Source organism: Molothrus ater, chromosome 13 (genome assembly GCF_012460135.2).
Source record: "Molothrus ater isolate BHLD 08-10-18 breed brown headed cowbird chromosome 13, BPBGC_Mater_1.1, whole genome shotgun sequence".
NCBI classification, from domain to species: domain Eukaryota; kingdom Metazoa; phylum Chordata; class Aves; order Passeriformes; family Icteridae; genus Molothrus; species Molothrus ater.
The window spans coordinates 12,103,303-12,117,959 of NC_050490.2; the positions used below are offsets into that span (position 1 = coordinate 12,103,303).

Sequence of the window (14,657 nt, forward strand, 5' to 3'; positions counted from 1 at the left end):
GATGTGATCAGAGGGACCCTGGGCTCTCTGCTCACCTGGAACACCTCGGTCTGGTTGGGCTGTGGGTGTGAGTGCTGCTCGCTGCTCTGCTGGTTGTGGTGCTGGCTCTGCCACTGCGACCACACCTCGGACGGTCTGCCCTGGAACTGCCCGCTGCTCTGGCCTCCTTCAGCTGCAAGAAAAGGCACAAGTCAGGGAGCAGCTCCTCCAAAACACCTGTCTGCTTTGGGGCAGCATCCACCAGTGCCTGGATTTGTAAAGGAGCCTTGGAGAAAGGCCCTGGGTGACACCAGCCCTGCGAGGAGGAAGCTGGAGGGAGTTCTGAATTCTTGTGGAGCAGTGGCTGCACAGTTTGGTACTCATCTAAGAAGCATGTAAGCAGATCCAGGACTTTTTTAAGCAGATGTAGAAACAGTATGATCAACAGACAACAGACTTACTGATTAAATACAGGCATTGCTGGACTGTCCTGTCCTCCAGTGATACATCTGCAAAGTGATTCACTTAATATGCAGTTCATAGCAAATTATTATTCTGTCAATATGGTGATACTTTCCTAAAAGTCTCATGCCATTTAAATTTGACAGAGTAACATGAATAGCAAGGCTTCATTGTAAATACAGTTTAAATGATGATTTCAAGGAGATTAATTTCTTCTAAATGGTCCACCAGAAAAAAAGCATGCTGCCACACATTAATTTGGTTACCTATTACACATACATTTTTCATGAGTACAGTAACACTTAAGCTGGACTCATTTTACCCTGCATTTCTACAGACTGCCACTGAATTATATTTTTGGATAATTTTCCATTCCTTAGTTACAGTATCTCCTTCTAAGAACTAGCATTTTAGAAAGCTTGCCACCAGGCTTATGCTTTTCCTCCAAATATTTCTTCCTCTTTTTTCTTGTTAATGTTTGTCTCTATAAGTGCTCCAGCTATTTTTGCCTGTTTCCCTCTCACAGCAGAGGATCAAGCTGTGCATGTCTGGTTCTTCCTGATCACCAGCATCCTCTGCCAAGGGTGCCAAATTTCCTGTGCCAAACTTCCACACCTGTGCTATGCCAAGTGTTTGATAGCCAGACTCCAAATCACGTCAAATCAGCCACTACTCACAGTCATGACTTCAGAAAATACAGACACGCATATTTAACCCAATCCCTTTGGCAACTAGCTAAGCCATGCAAAACAGATAAAGGGAAGGTTTTACAGGAAAGTAAACAGGCTGCAGTGATGCATTTCTATCACATCCAAAGTAGATGATTACAGTTCTTCCCTCACTGACATTACCACAACCAGTAATTCAGCTGACTCAAAAACCCTGCGGACATTTTAAGAGCCAAAATAAAATTCATCTAAGTTCCCCTTTAAAAGCAAGCTGCAAGTTTGTTTTGTTTTATTTCCCCTCAGAACAACACATTGAAATTAAGTGAGTGAAGCAAATGATGCTTCTTTTCAGCAGAGCAGCTCCTGCCAGCCGGCCCTCGAAGCCGCTCGTCTCCGTCGAGGCTGGGTTATTAATAGCACCCAAACTGATGTAGGTCAGGAGATGTTTCTCATTAAGTGAAAGGGTTCTTGCCAAGTAGCTTAAGCCTGAAATACAAGGCTGTCTCATAAACAAATGTACAATGCCTGGTGGAAAAGGAAATGGAGGGAGGAATAAGCTGTGTGGGAAGAGCTCCATCCCAATGTCCTTTTTCTAGGCACAGGTCTGTGCCAGGTCTGTTGCCCAGGGACAGGAGCACACAACACACACCAGCACACTGCTACCCGTGCCTTTTGGGATTGCACATTATTATCACCCTGTGATATTTTCATGGAATCCATTATATATTTTGAATACTATTCTGGTGGAGTGCAGAAAACTTACCAAGGGGTTACCTACTGGGTCACGGTCTGAAAGCCACCAAATTGGCACATAATGGGAAAAGAAAACCATTTCAAAACATGGTACCTACTCTGATTAGGTTGGTAGCACTGGGGCTACAAAATAAATCCCATTTTCAGCCAAACTACAATGTGCAATTGTACAAGTGCAAGAGGAAACCACCATGAAGAAGATAAAAAATGAAAAAAAAAAAAAGCAAATTGAACCAGTTGACTACAATTTGGGAGCATGGTTACTAGTCATATAAAAAAATTTTGAATCTTTCAGGACACCATTTACTGGGGGGGAAAAAAAAAGTTCCCTCATACCATAAAATGACAATATTTTGAAGTGTGTTGGATGTGGAGGAGATGGAGCATGGAGGGAATAGGTCAGTTCTGTCCTCTCTACTCAGCAGCAGAAAGCAAAACCCTTTCACCACCTGGGCTTCTCAACTGACCCACCAGAAGAAAAATAAAAACCAATTTTTACTGATTAAATATTGGAAGATTTTTAATGGAGTTAATGCTGAAGAGTTTCATTTCTACGTGCATTTCTGTGTTACACCATTTAAAACTCACCAAAGCCTGCACCTCGGTTTGCTAAGCTGGAGTAGGCATTCCCACTTGGAGAAGAGGTGGCTGGGCTGGACAGGGGGCTGTAAGATGATGGGTCAGCTGGGTAGGTGTGACTTGTTCCAATGCCAAAGGGAGATGACTGAGCCTTGCCAGACTGAGATGGAATTTGCTGAGGAACAAAGCGTAAAAGAAGGAAGAAGTTTTATTGTTGGGGAACAGCACAGCAGAATCACTTTTTACAACATAAAGCAAAGACTAAATAAACTCTATGGATGCCAACAGGCACGTTTCTCCTGTCTCAGCTGTATTTAATTTCTGTCCAAGCCAGGTTACTGCTGCAGAAGGAATACAACAGACTATAAAGCAACACCTACAGCTCTCCTGCTCATTAGCTCACAGGTACTCTGTATCAGAGCTATTTGGAAAACCAGGATTTCTTTTACCAGTATTATGAGGATTAATCTCAAACTCAACAGGTATGAAGGGTTCATCTTTATTTTCCAGGGTTATTGATTTTGCAGTGCCACAGTGAAATCAGTTATCTGGATGCCCTGCACGACACATGCAGGTCTCAGATGACCAGAGTCTCCGGTGCTTGGGACTAAATGACTGAAGAAGTTTCAAAGCTAATGAGCTGCTTTCTCTCCCTGCCTATGAAATACAGGCAGCAGTTACTTTGCTTTGTAAAGGGTGAATCACCAAGTCCTGGCAGAAGGGAAGAAACAGTCTAACAATTGCTTTAATTGGGCAGCTGAGTTAATTTAAAAGTACTAAAATCCAGCTTACTGCCATTTCACCTACGTAACAGCTCTATCAGAGGATCTCCCAGAATGTTACACAAATGGTTAAACACTGCAGAGGCTACTTTGAGACACGTACAACTGGTACACAGGGACTAAAGGGAGTGAAGTGTTCCATCCAAAGTCAAGGTGCACAGGCAGAATCTGACTACAAACCATTTCCCATATGATAAGTAAGTCCAGCAGTCCCAAGAAAAACTCACTGCCTAACCAAGGCCACAAACAGAAATTGAATGGTGATTATATCTCTGGATATCTGCAATGATGTGCACTGTTACTGGCAATCAGTGCATGCAAAGGAAGCTGCTCTTCCCTGGAAGAGAGGGACAGGGAGCAGAATGAAGCCCCCACAATCCAAGAGGAAAAGGTCAGTGACCTGCTACACCCCTCAGACACACACACAAGTCCGTGGGCTGGGCAGGATCCATGCAAGGGCACTGAGGTAGCTGGCAGCAGTGCTCACTGAGCCACTTCCCATCACTTCTCAGCAGGAGAAATTCCTTCACCAAAAGGGCTGTCAAGAACAGGAAGAGGCTGCCCAAGGAAGAGATTGAGTCACCATCCCTGGAGGTGTTTAAAAGATGTGTGGATGTGGCACCTGGGGATGTGGGTTAGTGGTGAAATTGGCAGCAGTGGGTTAATGGTTGGACTTGAGGACCATAAAGGTCCTTTCCAAACTTAATGATTCTGACTTTTGGTCAAATGCAGGGAAGCTGGGGGAGCAAAATATATCCCAACAGGCAAATAACATGTGGAAGATGCTATTAAGTCTTCAGTTCAGTTCCAAGCTAAGAAATTGTATATTTCTGAAGGTTTCCACAATGGCAGTGAGAGCTCAGCATCTCACTTTTGCAAGGCTTAGCTCATTTTACTTTATTTAAGATGGAAGAATTAATTCCAATTTCCTTACACTCACATCCAAACTCGGTTGACTTGGACAGAATTTGCACAGTAAGAGGGATGAGTAATTTGTTTTAGTAATTTTCAGCACCTTCCATATCATTTGAAGAAATGTTGTGACTGGATTTCATTAACCAGGTGTGACAGAGAACCATGACACTCTGAGGGCCGGGAATAATCAGTGATTAATGTGGAAACAATTCACTTATTGGAAATTCATTTAGTGACCACCCTAACATGCCATTCCAGCCTGCCAAACATTGAGAACTCAGGAGGGATTAAGAGCAGCATTATTAAGATCAAATTAATTTCATATTACTTGTCTTTTAATAGAGTTTTGAACCATTTTTAACAGTTACACAGAACAAGTGGTGTTTTGTGGGCTAACACTGACAAGCACAGTGCATCTGATGGAGGTATGTGCTGTTTCCTCCAGCACACAGCAGTGTGAGCTACACTGGCCAGTGCTATTGAAGGGGCACCAGGCTGAGCAGCCTCTGCTCCCAGTCCATGCCTGGGTTTGCACCTGCCCCTTCTGCCCCCCCTGATAATGGTGGGTGACACTGCTGGGTGCAAGGTCCTGGCCCAAGAAAGATTTAATTCACAGGCTTAATACAACAGCAGAAGATCTGTCCTTCTTCCTTCATCCAGTGCACACATAAAACAAATGCAGGACAAGACCTTCCAGCGGGGTTTGGGTCAGTGCAGCCACTGCCATCATCCCAAACCAAGAGCAGCTACACATAGGGCAGCTGCTCACACTGCCACACCTCCACCCCAACCACACATTAGTGACCCTAAAATCAGAAATGGGTTGACTAACACTTCTGTAAACACCACAGAGATGCAAATCTTTAATGCCCATGACAATAAAGGACTAGAAATGAGTACCTGTCCTGGAAATGGTGGGCGGTTTCCCGTCCAGGCCACCTGGCCCTGGTTGAGCTGCCGCGATATCTGAGTCAGGTTCTGGCCTGTTGAGGAGGAGGACTGGATGTCGTTGACACCAGGCACATGCACTACAGATGAACTAAGGGTTCAGAACACACACAGAGCCTCATTTGTAGGGCCTATTCTCAATGCACAGATTGTATCTCAGATAAAGAAATACTGACAATACATTAAAGATAATTATTCAATCTGTCTTGGTAAGAAAAATGACTGAGAACTGTCACAAAACTATGAAACATACTGGCATTCTAAATGTCACTCCTAATAGACACAGCAGGCAAAATTATTTTGAATTAGACTTCAGTAATCTCTTGGAAAGGGCTTCTAAGAATACAGTCCCACACATGGTGCATACACACTTAGCCTCACACCAGTTTAACATTTAATGCATAAAAAAATCCAGCTTGCAGAGAGTACTGCAGGTACTTCATCACAAATTTGTGCTAAAAGTCAACAGTATTTAAGCATTTGCTTAAATGCCATTCTAGATGAAGATGGGCACAAAAGATGATACTTATAGGCACTTCCTTATTTGTTTCCCTGCCTAGGAAATGAAGAATTATGTGCTACATATTAAAAATAAGGGCTTTTAATTCCTTTTTTCACCAACTGATGCTAAAGAAGAACAGGCAATTATATACCCAGACAAAAGAATAATCAAGACAGGAAGTTAAACTCATGGAGTAAATTTGGAACACTAATAATAATAAAAATAGAATTTTTAAGGAACTTTTTAATATGTTAGCTGCTTCCTACTTACTGAATTTCACTACAGAGAAATACCCAGAAATTAATTATAGGAAAAATTATATGAAGCAACTGCTCCACTTTACCATTTTATTTTCATGGAAGTCTTGAACAATGGAATCTACACAACTACACATTGTGACTGTACTTTTATATATAAAACCATATTTTTTACATGTCATATATAAATGAAGAAATGAAGACAGCACACAAAACCACTTTTGTGGATTCACTGAAACAGCTTGTTCTTTTCTCCAATCCCATCCCTATTGTTTATTTTCACAATCTTACAGAGAGAGAAGAACGCAGATTGGAAAAAGAAGTAAACAAGGCTGAGCAGAGAGAAAAGCAGGGATCTGAATCCTTGGAAAAGGCTGACAGAATCCCTCCCAGAGTGCAAGCAGAACGTGGCAGGCATTTGAATATGGGAATTGTTATTCTCAATTTCTTACTGCCTAAAAGCAAAGTGTATGTTTAGAAATTCTTTGTAGAGTTTTCTAATTTCTAAAAAAATCTGGTTTATTTTTATTTTGTACTTTCACAGAGTCTCCAAAGAGGGAAATGCAGACCAGAAAGTCCATCTAAATCTGGCTGGAGCACACAGCAGCTGCTGGGGAGGGCTGGCCCTACTGCCAACACCTCTCAGCTGGACTGGCAAGCCCCATCACCTAAGGAGCTTGGGCTGTATCTGGAACTGTACTTTGAAAGCAGATTTCTGCAGAATAGTGCCTAGAGGCTGCCCAGGCTCAGTGACTGAACATGCCAGGCTGGAGATTATACAGAGGACAGTGCACTGAGGGTGGAAGTGCTGGCAGAAATGCAAGCCATTACTTGATGTAACAGAATAGCAGTAGGAGAAAAGCTACAGTTAAACATCAGGAATTAGCAAAGGAAATGAACAGAACACAAGCCAAACCCCCCAGATGGCAAGTCAGTTACCCAGTAATACACAATATCCAATTAAAAGACATTTTAATTTACTCTCATATCTCCCCAAGTTATACTTGATTTTAATTTGACAAACCACACTCACAGGGATCTTATTTCTCTTCACTGAGATTATTAGCAATTATGACTTTAAGAGCACATTGGTTTAAATAAAATCAGTGTTTGCCAATGTTTCCCAGTTCAAGGAACTGGCAGGTTCTGAGTGGCTGCTCCTTCAGTTTCACAGCCTTGGCTGGTTTGACAGGAGAATGGAACTCCAGTAAGACAGTGGTGATACCACAAGGTGCTAAGGTCGACATGACTGCTGTTACCACACTCTCCAAAAGCAACTGGAACCTGTATGGCCAGCTGGTGGGCAATGACACACACTTACAAGAACTCAAAAATGCCTTGGAACATTCCAGAGCACCCCCTTACATGTATTTAGAAGCTGCCTTAGAAAAGTATTGATGCCCTGTCCCAGTCCTCACGTGGGACTATGGATGCAGGATCCCTCTGTTCCCTTTGATACCCACATCAATGCCCTTCAGCAGGAGCAGTGACAGCTGAAGTGCAAAACAAATCTCTGTACCCTCCTAGCTTGGTTGAATGTTCCTCAGATCTCTGACCCTGTCCTGTCACCTCTCAGAGTTACTTCCCTCCAGAATTTGTTGCTGCTCCTTAGCTTTTTTCCAATTACAATATCACAGCAAAAAGCACCTACTTACCAGACAATATTTTTAAGAGAGATACCCAAATCATCTCAGCTTGTAAGCCCAACCTAAGTGCTGAAACATCACCACAGTGAAGTGTACACAAAGTAAAATTCATTCATGTAAAGGAAGCTCTTGCACTTTGGGCTGATTTTGTTTCCACAGTACTGCAGGGGGACAGTTCCCCCTCTCAGACAGGAACTGACACATTCAGGATCTGCACCAAATACCTGAAAGTCTTTCCCGAGTGTCCTGGCTGAAATGGGCTTCCCTGGGAGTAAAGCTGCTGGTTCCCTGCTGTGGATGCAGAGGCCATCATTTTTTTATCTGCTACAAGAGAAAAACACATCACAGAAAAATAATTAATTTAGGGGCTGAGATAATGAAGGAAAAAATATTTAAAGACAATTGCAATGTATGTTTTCTTCCCTTCTTCAAGCTTCATGAAGAGGCCCTGTGGAACACATTAGCTTCAATGCCTGGTGGCACTGCCTGTTGATGTTGGGGTGACAACCTGCAGCCTCACCTGCATCCCAGGTGCCTGGAAGCACTTTGCTCCTGAGTGTCACAAGACCTGCACACCAGAGCTGTGGCAAGGCAAAACACAGGTCTGTTGTGGAATTTGCTGTCCTCATGTGGCTTGGGGGAGCCATGAAATAGGATGGGGAACCACGAAGTAGGATAGAAGTACCCCAGAGGGGTGGAAGACAAATGAGTGTAGTGAGTAAATTGCACAAAGAGATGCCATTAACTTTTACAGTATACCCTTAATGTGGCAACTGGAGACCAACTGGAGACCAATCTCTAATTGAATGAAACAAGACTGGGTGAACAGCACCATTTGGTCCCTTAATTTAATTTTCTGGTACTGGATTATTCCAAAGCTCAGGGGAATATCACTTCTACTTCTCTTAAAATAATTTACAGGTCTGCTACACCACCCTTTATTCACCTTATCCATCTCCCCTCCAAGAGCAAAACACCCTGCAACTCACTGATGGTTTTGCACCCATATGTTGCCAGGTACTTGACAGGCCTAGAAATCAAGTCTGCCCCCTCATTTTCCCCTTTGCTCTTTTCAGATTCCCACTCATTTCACAAGATGCTCTCTCGGACAAAAGGCCCACTCAACTCACAAGTCACAGAAGTACTTTTTAGGTGTTTAAATTTTTTTTTAGCTTTCCCTAGCTTTTAGAGACCTCCTGAGTGTGACTCACCAAAGGCCTCCAACACACAGCAGCTTTTCTCTGTTACCTAAGTTGTTCTTACATTATGTTCCTAACAAGAACCTAAGCTCGCCTCTCAAAAGCAAAACGTCACCTCAAATTCCCTCACAGGAGCCTCGGAGTGTGGATGCCACTGATGCAAGCTAGCATTGCTTGTCTTTGTAATGTAGAAATCTGTAGAAATTCCTCCCTGGCTACATACTGCCCAGCACAGAAACCAAGGCTGGGCTGCAAGACTATGCTCTCATATTAAAAAGAAAACAACAAGGAGAAATGAGGACAAGGTGTAGAGGAGGTTGTGCATATGGCAGGAAGAATTGAGAATGGGTTGGCATATCTCTGATAAGAAGGACAGATGAATTTGTCTTTTTCTGCAGTAATGTCATTCTTGCATGAGAGAGATGCCCCATTTTCTCAGGCCACCCTCTGGAGGGAAACCAAACTCTCAGGGCTGGAAGAGACTGAGCCAAAATCCTGCGGGTGCTTTAGATATTTGAGAACAATTCACCAGAAAAATGGAGAGTGCCCCAAATGAACTGGAATTCCTCAAGTGGAGCAGAGTTGCCATGGCAGCTACCAGGGTCTGTGCCACAGGATGAGGCCAAGACAAAGGGAACAGCTAAACTAATAGCAAGCAGCTAATTCTCCTTCCTGAGTTACCCTGAATGCTCTTTAGCCTCTGAATCTGGCCCACATCTCTCCCAGCTGTATTCCTACCCAGGATTTTTCACACAATTCTCTGTTCTCACCTTTGGTACAACTCCACTGGTCAATGATATCCCTTCCCCCAGCAGGACCAGTATTTCCAACATTTCTGCCTCTTCAATGAATCCCTCTGTAAGAACTGCATCATCCCATGCTTCAAATCACTTGCATGAATTGGTGAAGCCAGGCTTCCTCTCCCAACTTTTGGGGTTTTAATGGAATTTTTAATAGCAGCACTCTCCCTGTGTCAGCCCATGTTCTTACAGAACAAGATCAGGTATCAACATAAGGCAAATGTCTGGCAGGCAGCACACAGGCTTGTCAATATTGGTTTTGGACAAGGTACCTCATCCCTGACTGGGAACCATCCTTTATCATTCAGAGGAGACCTTGAGCACAGATCCCATGAGAAATTCAGAGAGGCAAAATGTCCCAAAAAAAGCACAGCCTGTAAATTGATAAGAATGAAAGGAGAAATGGCATTTCCAAGAACATAACCTCCCAGCTACCTCACAGCTTGTGACACCCTTAACCCTAACCCCTCCCCACAAACAGCTGAGAGCTGCCTGAAAAAGAGCCAGTAAGGCAGCCAAAAAGCAAGATGTTCTTGCTTGGAAAAACATATTCTGGTGTTTAGGGTTGGAGTCTTGCTACCTTCTAATGGACCCCCCTTTTATGGCCTCAGCTGTTGACTCCACTGTTCAAGCAAACAGAGAAGGATGAACAGGAATAGCAGAGCAGTCCTAGCAACAGGAGGACAGAATATCAAGTATATATTGCAGTTACAATGTCTTCACCTGAAAAAGCCAATCCAGACATAAGAAACCAACAGCGAGGTCACCTTCCAACACCCCTGCAGTCAAACCCTGTGGGTTGTTTCCTCCCTGCACTGCATGACACTTGCACATTGATTTATTTAAAACAAATGTAAAAATTCCTCTTTTTCAGTGAGGAGAGTTAAGAACAATAAACAATCAATGAGCTCTTCCACAAGCCATGGCATTGGCTGGTTTCCTACAGATATATTTCATATGACGCCTTCAGCTGCCAGTCTTAGTGGTTTCTGTCTGTTAGGGCAACAGGCAGCACAGGCTGGGGCTACTTTGGGACAGCTCCATCTGTCTGACTGACAATTTGGCTGTTACCTCTTACAACAGGGCTGGGAAATCCTTTGCTGAGGGCACCAGTAAGGACTTTGTCCTCACAGTAATTTCCAAGGAATATAGAACAACAAATTGTTCCTGAGACTCCTAGCAACCTTAGAAGAACTTGCTGAAAATTTTAAAAGTTGTGGGAAAAAGAGGAAGGACTCCTCACAACCAGGTAGCATGGCTGGAGATGCCTCAACTGACCAGAGAACAATTATATTGCTGGCAGCATATGACTCTGAAAACATTGATACAGAAGCTGGTGATTTGATAAAAAACTGCAGCCTATCTCATGACTATTTGGTAACTTTCCTGTCCCTTTTTAGAGAAATGAATTTACCTATGCTGTTTAGGAAGGAAAATATACACTTAGAAATGGAATGTTCTGCTCAGTATATTTAACATCTAGGAGCACTGCCTAAGTTGTCCCTGTGAAATGAAAAGAGAATCAAAACCAGGCAGCTCTGGTGACACTAAAGCCATCCTTCCCTCTCTGAATTTACTCCCTCATCTTTAGGAGAAACACCAACTAATGACAAAAGCTAGGAAATGTCCCAAAGACTGATGCTGCTTAGAAAATTCTCTGGCATGCAGCAGTTTCTCTTCATTCTCTTGAAGCTGTGCTCTACACCATGTAACCAAGCTTATCACAGTATTATAAATTAAACATCAGGGACATTCACTTACAAGCAGTTATTCCAGCAAACATCTCAGCAAATCTAGGATCTCTCTCTTGGGAGAAGATAGCATCAGGCTTTTCCACAGACTTTCCACCCTCATGAACATTAGCTGGTATACTTGGAACAGGCACCTGTTGAGATACAGAGAGGAAGGTGATTCCCTCTACTGTATTTGACAAAACAGAATTCAGGGACAGTCACAATGTACTTTTAGTTTTGCTGAAATGTGCTGTTGTTTTACATCTTAAATGATCAGAGGCACAAAAAGAAAAATCTGAGAAATTTCACCTGAGATAAGTCATAGGATGACAGCCCATCTCTTTGATGTACTTCGAGTTCTGCTTGCTGTTGCTGAAGTTGTCTGCAAGGGAGACAAAATTACTTTCTTACAAAAACCAATTAAGATACAAAAAGGAATAGTCATGGTCTCCTACTTTACACTCCCAGTGAAACGTGTCTCAGATAATTTACAAAATCCTTTCCTGTGAGATCCATCTGTTTTTACAGCCTTCTCATTGAGAAAACCTGCACCACAGGAATGCAACAGGGCACAGGAAGAGTTTTGCTGTGATAGCACTGAAGTGTAGGTGGGTAAGTAATGGAGGATGGAAAAAAATCTCCTTCTAAAGGATTTAAAAATTCACTATTCTTAATTCATTGATGAAGTAAGATGATGAACACATGAAGACCTCCTCTCTGATTCTACTGAAGGAAACATTAAGCTTGCTCTCCAGGAAGATGCTTAATGACAGAACACCTCAGCAGCTGGGAAGTTATCCAGATGTTCTGCACCTCTCATTATCAGTTGCTTTCTGTTGCTTGGTCACAACAAGCAAGAACACTTCTAGCCTGGAGATGCACAGGTAGAACACTCATCTTTGTGAGGCTCTTGGCTCAGTTAGCAAAGATATGAAACCCAAAATTATGCTAGAGCTCAGAGATTACAACAGGAATGGACTTAAACTGACAAAATACTTGGATTTGATACTTGTAAATGATCCTTGAAAGTGCTTACAGTTCGTGTATGTTTCTGGCTTCCTTCTGAAGGAAAAAACGCCCAAAACCCAAAAAAGGAATTACACACCATGCATGTCTTTCCCCAGAGAGATGATGCTTGGGCAGGCAGGAATAGATGAGATTTGGCAAAACAGCAAAATCATGGATTTGAAATTCTGGAAAATTACAATGTATTTTTAGCCACAGGTTAAAATTTTAGCTTTTCATCGAAATCTTCTTTTAAATTTTGAAATAGATTCAAATGCCAAGGGACTGATAGACAAACTTGCAGACAAAGTCAAATGACAAATTAGACACAAACTGGTGGAAACGTGAGGAATCACTCAAACAAGCCACTGAAGTAAATGACACGTTTTGCTATCCCTTGAAGCTTTTCCAGGAGACACTTTGGTCAGTTTTTATGCTCCATGGCAAAAATCTGAGTCCTGCAACAAACAGCAGGTCAGAGTAAGTGGCCAAAAGCCTTCTGCAAGCCTTATAGTGTGAGAACACATAATACAGGGAATGACTTTGTCCTAGCAGTAACATGCAAAAAAAGGCAGTCCTCCAAACCATTAGAGGATTTTCCCTATTATTTTAGCAAACAGAAAATTCCTAAAAATTACCTCTGGAATGCAAAGGCATTCTTTGCTCACAAGCAGAAAATGCAAACTTCTCCAACAGAACTACGGGAGGCAATTGAATCGTGGGGAATCTATGGGGAAGTTTCTAAAAACCACCCCATGGACAATAAACACCCATTAAACCCCGTCGTTAACGTGAAAGCTAATTACACTCTTTCATTTGTTTTTATTACCACCAACTCAGTGCATGTGTCAATAAACAGCACATTAGGCTCTCCTCTGTTCCTTATAAAGAATGTTTTCTTGATTCAGCCATATACATACAAATGAGCCAAACCAAACAGCACGCTCACTCGTTATTTGTTTTGTAGGCACTTCTCTAACTTAGTGCTCCTTCTCCCCTCTCTATCTTTCATCTCTAATACTCATTAAGCTGCACTACAATATAAACACCACATTGTGCTAACAGCACTGAACTTTGGGAACAACCTCCCAAAATCCATTTCCTATAAAAACCAAATAGTTGGGTGTATCTTTACTGAACCCCGTGCAAGCTATGCTGCACTTAATTAAGACTGAAATGCAAAGCCAGGGTAGCATCTTCTGCTGTTGTTGGCTGCTACTGCATAAATAGTTTAAATGGTGCTTGAAACCTGAAAGAAAATGTGCAGCAATTAATGGAGCAGTCAACCAGGGAGAGCTCAGTGCTGCTGCTGTGGCTGCTTCAGACCCTGCCATGCCCTCTGACAGCCAACACAGGCAGGTCCCTTCAGCCACCCGACTGCTGGACAGTAAAAATGAAACACAACAAGGGGTTATCATCAGTTTGGGCAAAATTCAAAGCTACCCTCTAACTTTGAACCCAAAATTTGTCCTAGGTTTCACTTTCAGCCTCAGGGGTTCCAAGGAGTAAATGAACAATTTCTTGGCTCTACAGTTTACCCCACACAGCAAGTGAGGCATTGACTGGGTCAGCAGAGGATTCTGTCTGTACTGACCCACAGGTTCAGTATGAAACTGGGAAAGCCCTTGGCTTGGACAAGAATGGTTCAGCAAATCTGAAGGCTTTGATAGTTACTTCAAATTTACTTTAGTAAATACGCATGGAGGAAAAAGGAAGAGACAGTGTGGAAGTTCTCCTGACATTCAAGATGATGTTAAGCTCTCTCTATGAAAACTTAAGTCACTGGTGCCCTTCCAGGCATCAGAGCAAACAAAAAAGATTTGAACTTTACAATTAACAGGCTCTTTGGTGGGAGAGAAACAGGAATCCTGCATCCCTACCAAGCTATTTTTATGTAATACAGGCACATGTGTTTCCCGTGTCTGGTTTGGACAAAAGCAGAGTAGTAAAAGCCTTGGGGCTGTGGTTGTAAAATCCTCTTTCAGAAATTCTCAGAATCTGCCTCTTTTAGCCTAGAGCTTCAACTCAGCCCTGGGAAAGGGTCTAACAGCAGTGTCAGACAGACCACAGATGACACGAGAGCACGAGAAAGTTTTTACCACCACTACCACCAACTGCAATTTTATCAGCATAGTTGATCTCTTTAGGGTTTTGGCCCAGGAGAAGCCAGAGCAGAAAGCATCTCTCCCACAGGCTGATGCTTCCAGCAGTGACCTGGGCCAGCTCACTCCAACACAACAAATCCCGAGACTCAGGGCAACCACAGGACTCATAAATTCACACAGTGCAGCACAGGACTTGTGGCTTCCAAAAATGAAACATCAGATATTCTACACTGGCCATAAAAATACATCTCTTCTCTACTTTATTTTGATGTATATACATACCAATATATATACATGTAAGACCTTTATATAACCTGTAATCAC

General features: G+C 42.7%; 1 protein-coding gene across 3 annotated transcripts in view; it reads right to left on the reverse strand.

Annotated features, from left to right (window-relative positions):
* The window catches only part of ARNT2 (aryl hydrocarbon receptor nuclear translocator 2), a 95,192-nt gene that overhangs the window by 6,859 nt on the left and 73,676 nt on the right, over positions 1-14,657 (reverse strand). For all 3 annotated transcript variants that reach the window (XM_036389430.2, XM_036389428.2, XM_036389429.1), the window contains 6 exons: positions 11,533-11,605; positions 11,252-11,375; positions 7,716-7,815; positions 5,039-5,177; positions 2,451-2,616; positions 36-172 (listed from right to left, as the gene is read on the reverse strand). In XM_036389430.2, coding sequence (XP_036245323.1) covers positions 36-172; positions 2,451-2,616; positions 5,039-5,177; positions 7,716-7,815; positions 11,252-11,375; positions 11,533-11,605 — 739 coding nt within the window. The remainder of the gene's footprint in view (positions 1-35; positions 173-2,450; positions 2,617-5,038; positions 5,178-7,715; positions 7,816-11,251; positions 11,376-11,532; positions 11,606-14,657) is intronic.